At 40.2% G+C, this 9,863-nt stretch overlaps 1 protein-coding gene across 1 annotated transcript in view; it reads left to right on the top strand.

The window, feature by feature from the left end:
• Nucleotides 1–5,245: 5,245 nt before the first annotated feature.
• Nucleotides 5,246–9,863, top strand: part of UBTD2 (ubiquitin domain containing 2) — a 44,937-nt gene continuing 40,319 nt past the window's right edge. The window contains exon 1 of the mRNA XM_019506423.1: nucleotides 5,246–5,582. Within this exon, the coding sequence (XP_019361968.1) occupies nucleotides 5,312–5,582 (271 nt within the window). The 5' untranslated portion in view covers nucleotides 5,246–5,311. The remainder of the gene's footprint in view (nucleotides 5,583–9,863) is intronic.

Below are 9,863 nucleotides of genomic sequence, written 5' to 3'. Positions count from 1 at the left end.
CGCTTGGAGCCATGTTCTGGCTGCTGACCAGGGTCTGTGCAGCAGAATCACCACTGCTGCAGCTCCAGGAGGCCCCCAGGACCCCCAGGTAAGGCTGCTGGGGCAGCCTTCCCTACCCCACCCCAGGGTAACTTGCCATGCGCCAGAGGTCTCGTGACACGGGCATTCCCTGGGAGCAAGTAGTGGCAGCACAAGGTGCGCTACTGCTACAAATCCCCGGAGAACCAAACGTCCACGCTCATCTAGACACAGCCATGAGGTTTTTTTTCTGGTAGGTATAAATTGTTTGTAATGTTTTTTTATAATCAGTTTGGCTGCAGATTGGTTGTCCACAATGATCTTGACTCTTGTGGGTCTTAGAATGCCACTTTTAAAGTTGGAAGCTGTTCAAGCAAGAATTTTGCTTAAATGTCAGTTAATAAATATGCTTTATTACCTAATGTGCTCGTCTCCAAGAAGAACAATCAAATCAGGCATATGCTAAAATGGTGTCAGATGTCACAGACAAAAGTATTCCACACCAAAAGTGGTCTGATAATGTCCTTTTTGTATTGCTACTGTAAATAAGTCTTTTAAAAAAAATTGCGTTTCATAATTTCAAGAAATGGGTCATTTATAACGTTGCTTCAGAGAGCAAAAAGATCTTTTTTGGCCTTTAGGGACAAGTACTTCTTTCTTTCATAACAAAATATTCATTTTTTAGTATTAAGTGATGTAACATGAAAAATGAATGTAGGAATTGCTTCTTATTCCAGCTTTTACAAGCTGGTAGTGCCTGTGACGTACATGGCCTCAAAGTCTGCATATTTTTTTTCAAACTTCGTTTACCCAAGAAAAGAAAAAATAAACTGTCACTCTCAAAATTTATTATGACACAAACATTAACCATCTAAAAATACTGCTTATTTCACTGCTTATTCCAATCAGAAATTGTCACAAGCTTTTTTTTTTTTTTTTTCCAGGAAATTACAGGCTCATCTGCTCCGAAATACAGTTCAGCACTCACTGCTTACATGAAACAGCTCCTTGATATCAAGTCCATTTAGTAGAATCTTTGCCCAGTGAAAGCACTGAGCCAGGGACTAAGACATCAGGGTCCTAATCCCTATATCAAATATTTTTATGTAATCCTCTATTACAAAAAATGTGTAATGGGTGGAATAAGACTTGCTTTAATATTTGTAAAGCACTAGGAAGCTCCTAGTGGAATGAGCAATAGAAATACTAGGTATCTTATTAAATATAGACCAGTTCAGTTGAAGGGGGGCTCCAAGGATAGACCATGGGATATGTAGCTGATTCACATTCATTTTGCACTGATATGGCTTGTAAATTGTTCACAGTTCGGCACCATTCTCCAGCCTGAACTTCAGCATTAAAAATGAAATGGTAATCATGGGATGTATCATGACTCTGTTGCCCACATGGGATGGATCTTCTTGTCAGAGACCGGATGTTCTAGAGTGGCAGTAAAGCAGGAAGACCAGATCTCTCTCACTATGCTCCTAATCTGGTGTAGACCAGTAGAGTTGGAAAGAGAGGAAGAACCAAACTGGGGTGTTAGAGTGGAAGAAACTGGTTATTTCAGTGCTCTTAGACATTGTTGGATGGCTTGCAGTAAAGACCACGGTATTTCCTGAAGATAAGTGATAGTGTTGAGGCACTGCAGGAAGTGTCTGCAACCCACTTTCATAATTAATGTTTTGGGGAGGAGGGAGAAGATCCTCTGAGATAAATTAGCATTCATTGAGTATATATGGAAACAAAGGTTAGGCCAACTAATATTAAATACCCACTGACCCAGGTGGATTTTATTGGCCTTTTAAAACTAACTGTTAAGGTGTATTTTTCATGTCCTATCTGCAATCTGCTATTCAGGAAGCATTTTTCTTATTGCTGAAAAGTTTTAATAAGCTTGTGTCTTGTAGCATTTCAAAATCTGTCTCCTAACAAACTTGCAAAATCCATTTTGTCTGCACTGAATGTGTCACTCTTTTTCCAAACTGAAACGTCATTAGCTTTTAGCCTTTGTGCTCAGCAAAGTCTTAGAAAGTTAACATCTGGGCTTTGCCATTGAATTCTGTGTCTGTTTTGTAAGCAGCTATGCTGGCTGTTCTGAAATCTGGTATATGGTCATCACATTTAAAATCAAATGACAGCAGTCCTGTGTGAACTGAAAAGCAGTAAATGTATACAGTTGCTTTAACTTCCAAAAGAACATCAGCTTTGCATCTTTCTGTATAGGATACACAATAGCAGTTTAAACAGTGTATGGGCTGTTCTTTCCTTTGGCTTTCTAGTGATTTCATTTTTGCTATTTCTGATTCTTTTTTCATTATCTGACTTGGTTGCAATTCTCATGTTTCCCTTGACTTTTTTTTTTTGTAATCTGAAGATTTCCAATACTTATGTATAATGGAAAAATCTCACCTTCATGTTTGAAATTCTTGCAAATATCTCATTTTTTAATGAACTACAGTCCCAGGTTCTACAAAATGTATGCGACTTTGAATTAGTAGTTGGCGTTTCAATTTGACTTTGCACAGCCAGTGGCAAGCAAGAAGTAATATTGGGTGGTTCTTTAAAAAAAAAAAAAAAAAGGGGGGAGTTAGAATTCTTTCTACATTGCAAGTATAGACACTGAATAAATTAGGCCCTGTTTGATTTTGAATCCTGTTTGCTTTTCTAAAACCGCTTAAACACTTCCTTTAAAAAATGGGGGCAGATAATGTATGTGGATTCCACCTTCTGTCAGCACTTGAAGGCATTTCACTTTTTTTTTAAAGTAACATCTAGCCCTTACTTGTTGAAAGTATGAGAGAATTTCTGCCACCAGAGGTACATTTAAGGTAGAAAAGTACAAGCTGGTAGAAAATAGTATTTCATTGCAAATGTAACTACTGTATCTTACCAGAAAGTAACATTTTCATTTAGATCTGTTAGCAAATTTCCTGATTGCAGTTACTTACCATTCTCCTTAACGTTTCATAATGATTTGTTGTTCCAGCTCTTTGCATTACATTAAAACCTTAGTGACTCCCATAGAAAAATGACTTGTGGTTGGCTGTAAACATATGGAGCCTTTGAGTACAGGATTGGATGCTTTGAAGAATTTTCACACTTAAAAGAAGATCTAAAGCATCAACATCTGTGGAGTACAGTTGAGACGGAAATGTGTTTTTGCTTTGCTGGTGCCCTAACCTTTACCAAAATGATCAGGGTGTGGGGAAGGGAATGTCACTCACATCACCCCTGGTGGATGTGCATATTTAGAGCACTGTAGATAAACATTCCTGCTTTTTACATCAGTGCTCTGAGATTTTTGAAGACTAATAATCAGGAGCTCTGTTAAGCAGAAACAATTCTGTTAACTGGGTCTTGACGGCATAGCAGCTGCAGAGCCTTATTTTGATCAGAGACAATTTGGCCACTGTATTGCAGACGTGAGAGGACAAATTAAGTCTTTTATTGCCTTCCTTAACCAGATGGAGAATTTTGTGGTTTCATCATAGTACTGGAAATGTTAGGGTTCTTTCTCCCAAGAATATGTCACTGGGAGTCTTCCCAAATCACATGGAGTAGATTTACTGGTTGGGGCTACATGTAGAGTGCTGTTCATAAGAGACGGACGTCAGCTTTTCTCACCAGCCATGCATCCATGCCCCACATCTAAAATATTTTGTTCAGCTTCAAAGAACATCTTTAAATTTGGGTTAATGAATGAAGAACATTTGTTCCCTACAGAAACATTAAATACTGTACAGTATTCAAAGTCCTGTGGTATTGCACCAGAAAGGGAATTATTTTTATTGCTTTTCACTGCTTGTTTTCCACATATTGCTACATGTTGCAAGACAATGACCCATTTTTATGGGGTTGCTGCAGCCAGAAATGTTTTAAATTCAATTTTTACACATGCAAGTTGGCTCTTTTTCCTTATGTGAAAGGAAGTTTTCCACTATGCCCTCTTTTGTCTACAGTGCAGGAGTTATGCAGTTTAGGGGCACTGTAAAAATCCCAGTGCACTTTTGTGACAACCCAAAATTTTAACTTTATTTTCTGAAATAGCATTCAGGACAAAAAACCGTCTGAGTCCCAAGCATATGCTTGGTCTCCTTGGTAGAACCAGTGTATTTGGGAAATTCCTGGCCTTTTTAAACCAGGGTCTCCAACGTTCTTACATTAACAGTGACTGCTGGGCTACATGTCAGCAAACCCAAAGTGATATTTGTCTTTGATCACCAGCACATGCTTGCATATTGGGCAGTTCCTCTGCTCTGCCTCAATAATTCTGCCTCTATAATTCTGCTCTTGTCAGCAGGAAACCTTGAAATACCTTGCTCTCCAAAATATCCTTGAACAATGTTCTTGGACAGTATTTGAAATAGCCTTTTTGTTAAATGTTTGTCCCAATGCGCAAACCAAACTTGAATGGATAGATCTAATAGTGTCATATCATAAAGCCTGTGTTATCCTTTTTAGCTGACTTGTATATGAAAATAGCTTTTAGTTAAAGTGAAGCAAATATGTCATATAAACGAAATATCCAATATGGGAAAGCTGGTCAAGTAACTGGCTTTTTTTTAGGGATCTTCATGTATCCATTAAGTTGCTAGCCTCAGAGTTTAAATATTTAAAGGCTCAATATATGAACGCCTTCAAGACACATTTGGATGCTTATTTTGCTGGGATCCTATGATCCCTGCTGACTTCCTGCCCCTGGGGCAGGGGGCTGGACTCAATGATCCTCTGGGGTCCCTTCCAGCCCTAATGTCTATGAAATCTGAAAGGCAAACGAGATGCACAGTGATGCAAAAATTCTTTGCTTTATAAAACTCTTGTGTTTAGTAGCAAGCATCATTTGTTGTGCAGTGTTCATTGCTCACTGTACAGAAATGGAAGATCCTGATGCAATATTCCCTCTGACAGCGGGGTGCTTCTAGTTAATATGCTTCTCTCACTATATTGCTGCTGTAGCATGCTGAAAGATTTCTATTGTTTTAGGGATGAGTCATGCAGCTTGTAGCAGATGGTATAAGTAGCAGAGGCACAAAGTTACCAGGGAGTTTACAGGGAACTTTTAGGGCTCCCAGGGAATATAGAGAGAGTCAGAGAGGCAGGTATAATTGGATAATGGAAGAGAAACCCTTGAAAAAGCTAAGGAGTAAAGCCTGAGGGCAGAGACTTTTGGAATAAATAAATATCCTTAAAAACAGATTAAAGCAATGTAGGGAGCACAGGGGAGACCGGAGATCTGGGTCTCCAGAAAGAAGGCTAAAGCTGCTGAGAACTAAAAACCAAATTGACTTTAATGTATGTGTGTGTGTTTTTTTTTCTCCTCACAGTTGCTTTAGGTCGCAATCAGCCCCTGAAAAAGGAGAAACCAAAATGGAAAAGTGATTACCCGATGACAGATGGACAGTTGCGCAGTAAAAGAGATGAGTTCTGGGACACGGCACCAGCTTTTGAAGGTCGTAAGGAAATTTGGGATGCCCTCAAGGCTGCTGCTCATGCATTTGAGAGCAATGATCATGAACTGGCACAAGCGATCATTGATGGTGCAAACATAACGCTACCACATGGTAGGTTTGTTTAAGATAGGTGGATCCTGTGGAAGTATAGCAATAATTATGGGAAATACAAATGGAAGGGTTGTGAGTACACATTTCCATCTAGGAGAGAGTGACTCTCTCTCTCTCTCTCTCTCTCTCTTTCTCATCTCACCTCAAAGCACTTATTTCTTGATACAGCTTTCATTATGGAGTAATGTATTTCTCTGTTTTCTGTACTGATGTTTGAAGAAGCCAGAATTATGCTGGGACATAGAAAAAAGATGACAAAAGATAGACATTTCCAGTTACCTAAAACTTGAAGGTATAAATTTTACAATGGGCATTAACACCTATACTTAAATCATGACCTTCAAAGGTGACCCTGCCTTTTAGGAGGTTGCTGGGAAATCACGTGTGGGTACTTTTAAAGTACAGTTTTGTTAGACCCTTCCAGCCACCCATATTAACCACATTTGTTTCCTGGTCTTCAGGGTGACTTTTTAAGACAGGGTGTATGGTGATTTAATTGGTTCTTTGGGGAGGAAGAAAATCTTCCAAAGCATCTAGTAATGTTTGCAAGCTGCTCTGAGATGTTAAATGAAAGGCACTGTGTGCTGTGAGTGCTTTATTGCTTCATGTATTTTCCCTTCCATTCAATCTGTAGGTTTGATATTTGATTGTCCTTAAGCTTTCTTTTCCATATGTACAACATTTAAGCATGGGGAATTGAAAGCTTCTCATTCATTATTTTTATGCATGATAGGATTTGGTTCAAATTATCCTTCACTAAGATTCTTAATATGCAGAGGGTAAGGGCTTAAGTACCTGCTTTTAAATACACTTGCAGCTGCTGTTAACTGAGAGCCTCAAGGTTTTAGAAAATTAAGGGAATATGCCCAAACTGGAGCCTAGGTTTTCCATGCTTGTATGTTCTCTTTAGGCTGTATCTGGAATCTTCCATGTCTAAAGCAGAGTAAAGAGGATGCAAGTATACACATGCTAGATTTGTGGAACCTGAACCTACTTTAGAAAAAGTATACAGATGCACTGCACACCCCAGGGGAGGCAAGTGTAATTTGGCTCTCCGAGATTCAGTTAACCCTGCTAATTAGTGGCAAAACCTGTTTGCGTATAAGATTGAATTCCAGACAAATATGAGAAATATAAAATATCCCATCTCTTGCTTTATGTATTGATCCTTAGGTACTCTTCTAGTGCTGCCACTTTAGTTCATTCAGTTGTTCCAGCAACTGTTATAAGCCTACACAACTCTTTGGGGGAAGCCTGCTGAATAGGCTTACTCATGGTTGATTTACTGATCCCTGTAGTCCCCTTTCTTGCTAACCAGAAGACTTTCCCTGCTCACTAAGCAAAGCTTGTAGACAAGGGAGACATTACGTTATCCAGCATGAGACCAAAGCCTCTCTATACTTGGACTTTTGTTCTTCTGTCTTACTCCATCCTAAGGTCCTGTGGACTCTGCAGCAGTCTGTTGGTGCTAAATTCTGCTGCCAGGCTGCCTTGTTCTTGCACTTCAGTGATGACTTCTGTAATGGTTTCAGTTAAAATTCAGAAATTGATTTCAATATGAAATGAAGTGAAACCAGCAGTAAAGTGTTTCTCTCTATTGTTTGTTTTTCCTGTCAAATAGCACTTGTTGTATTGTGCCTCTAAAATGTAGGGTGCTACTGGATTTTTATATTTCCAGCACAACTACACTGTAGACATTATTACAGATAAGCTGGTGATGTTGGGAGCTGGGGAGATGGGGTGGGAGTTCAGGCTTTTAGGAACTGGATTTTCAGGAAATTTCTGCCAAAATGAGAGACTGAAGTAATTAATAGTTTTAAAAATCAATGTTTATTGGGATGAGTGGGAAAGGTTAACATCATAAATTTTGAGCATGTTCTGAGTCAGGAATACAGCTGAACTGATTTACGCTCTTTGCCATTCCAAAAGGGGTTTTGTTGTTTTTTTTAAACAAAAGGGTTACAGATTTATTGTTTAATTTTTATAATAAAAAATACTGGCAAGTAGATCGTCTCCCATCATGTGTTCTTATTGCTGTAACGTTAGTCTTCCTTTTGTTTATTTATAGTCATTGAGCCTTGTTTTAAATTGGATTTTAAAGCTGTTTAGAATAGATTCCGTCTCTTAGCATGTGGTTGTGCAGTGCCCAGGAAGAAGGGGATATCATCTTGACTGAAGCTTCTGGATACCATCAAAATACAAGTGATCAGTGAAAAATTAATTATTTTAAAATATGAAAGCTTAGAACCCAGAACATTGTTTGTAGTGGTGGAAGGAGGGTGACATTTTGTGAGATTCTCCAACTGAATTATACAGATCCCTACCCACGATGTTTTGACAACATCTAGTTACACATTTGTTGTAAAAATTGAAGAAGAATAGAAAGGAATTGCCACGTTGATCTGAAATGTGAAACGTGTGGCATCAAGCCATACAAATGGGGCTTGATGCCAGACCCCTGAGCACTCCCTGAGCCCCGCCTGCTCTCCCAGCCCCATCAGTGGCTGCCCTGCTCAGCCCCAGCTCCTGGCTCTTTAAAAAATAAAAAAGCCCTGCACTCAGCAGCTCCCGCCAGGTGGAGGAGCAATCCCCGCTGCCCCCCACTGCCCCGCACTGTGTGGGGGGCACTGCCACGAGCCCCCATCCACTGCCCGCTCTCCCAGCCTTTCCCAGGCTGACCCCCTAGCCCCAGCTGCCGGTTCTTTAAAAAAAAAATCCTGCACTCGCTGCTGCATCAGGCGTCGGGGCTTCTGGAGGCTCGTGGCAAAGCTCCCCAATATAGCACAGGGCACTGCAGTGCCTCCCCAGCCTTCTGGCAGCAGCCGGTAAGTTCAGGGAGTGAGATTTGGACAAGTCGATTTGGGACAGTGATTCGAATCACTGAACCAAATCACTGTCCCCTGAATCATTCGAATCCAAAGTGAATACTAGCCGCTTCTCACAGGCCTACTGCTTATTCACATGTGTATTTGTTTATTTGTAATGGTATTGATGTGTGTGTGTGTGTATGAAGGCAAGCATACATTAAGGAAATTGGGTTACATGCACCATATAGCTTTGACTTGTTAATGGACAGAAAGAGATATTTTTTTTTTATCAAAGGGCTTGCGAAGCATATCTTACTCATAAATCCCAGTGGTTTATCTATTTTTTGTTGTTTTTTTTTTTTTAAAGAAAAGCAAACCCCTAAAATTAGGTAATTCTCTGATGTTTTTTCTTAGAACACTCATTGCAATTTAGGAGAAGCATTGTAATATAAAGCACAGATATCTGTCCCTTCAGTGGGGACAGCACCAGTATCGCTAGTTCACGCCAGTAGCTTTCAGAGCACAAGCAATAGTAAATTCATGGTGGTCTTTAGATGATCCTAGAATTGGTTACCTTTAATCTCACCTGTGCCACCATTCAGCTAGACTGTTGTACACTTGTGGTTGGAGATGGGAAGAAATGTGTGCACATGTATTTTTATGTACGTGTGTGCAAATCTTGGAGTTCTGGCACTTCAGCATCCCCACAGTATTACCTGCAGGCTGGATCCTGTCTTGAGGCCTATAGAAGAAGTGTTGTATACAGAGCATTTTTGAGAAGTTAGAAGTCAAGGCTGCCTGTACACAGTTAATCAAGTCTGCTGGAGTGTGGTAATTACTGCACTCCAGCAGCCTCCGGTGTCTTGTGTATCAGTGTCCCAGTGCTTAAAAATGGCAGCGGGGCACTTGAACTAAAGCTCGTCAATACGCTGATACATGAGGCAGTGCTATAATTAGAGCAGCTCTCAGAGCCGTCTTGATGAAAGCACCACCACCCCACCCCTGGAGCATGCGTAAAAGTGCCCAGGTTGTATCTGAACCACACTGGACACATCTACACATGCAATTAATGCAAAGCAATAAACTCTGGTGCTTCTCACGCTGGAGTTTATTGCTCCCAAAAGTGCCTTTTTTGTTGCCTTAGCTCATGGACATGAACAGCACATCATCTGTAGTTTATAGTGGCAACTTCGACACCGACCGGTTATTCCGAGAGCTGGAGCAGTTCTACTGCAGTCAAGGCTGCTTCCCTGAGAGCAAAGTCATGCTGTGCTTTGGTAAAGAGTTCCTGGATGCAGTGCCTCTGCACTGCAAACTTGAACTAAAGCTTGTCAATACACTGATACACAAGACAGGGCAGTGCTATAATTAGAGCAGCTCTGGCTAATTTATTGTGTTTAAATTTTAGACAGCACTTAAAGAATTCTTTATTTTTAATCTTACACCACCCAAGTACAACCACCCTCCTCCTTCC

This window comes from Gavialis gangeticus, unplaced genomic scaffold, assembly GCF_001723915.1.
Source record: "Gavialis gangeticus isolate Ggan-Ray unplaced genomic scaffold, GavGan_comp1, whole genome shotgun sequence".
Classification (NCBI taxonomy): Eukaryota; Metazoa; Chordata; order Crocodylia; family Gavialidae; genus Gavialis; species Gavialis gangeticus.
The sequence above is the reverse complement of the archived record's forward strand: the minus strand, read 5'-3'. Positions and strand labels throughout refer to the sequence as shown.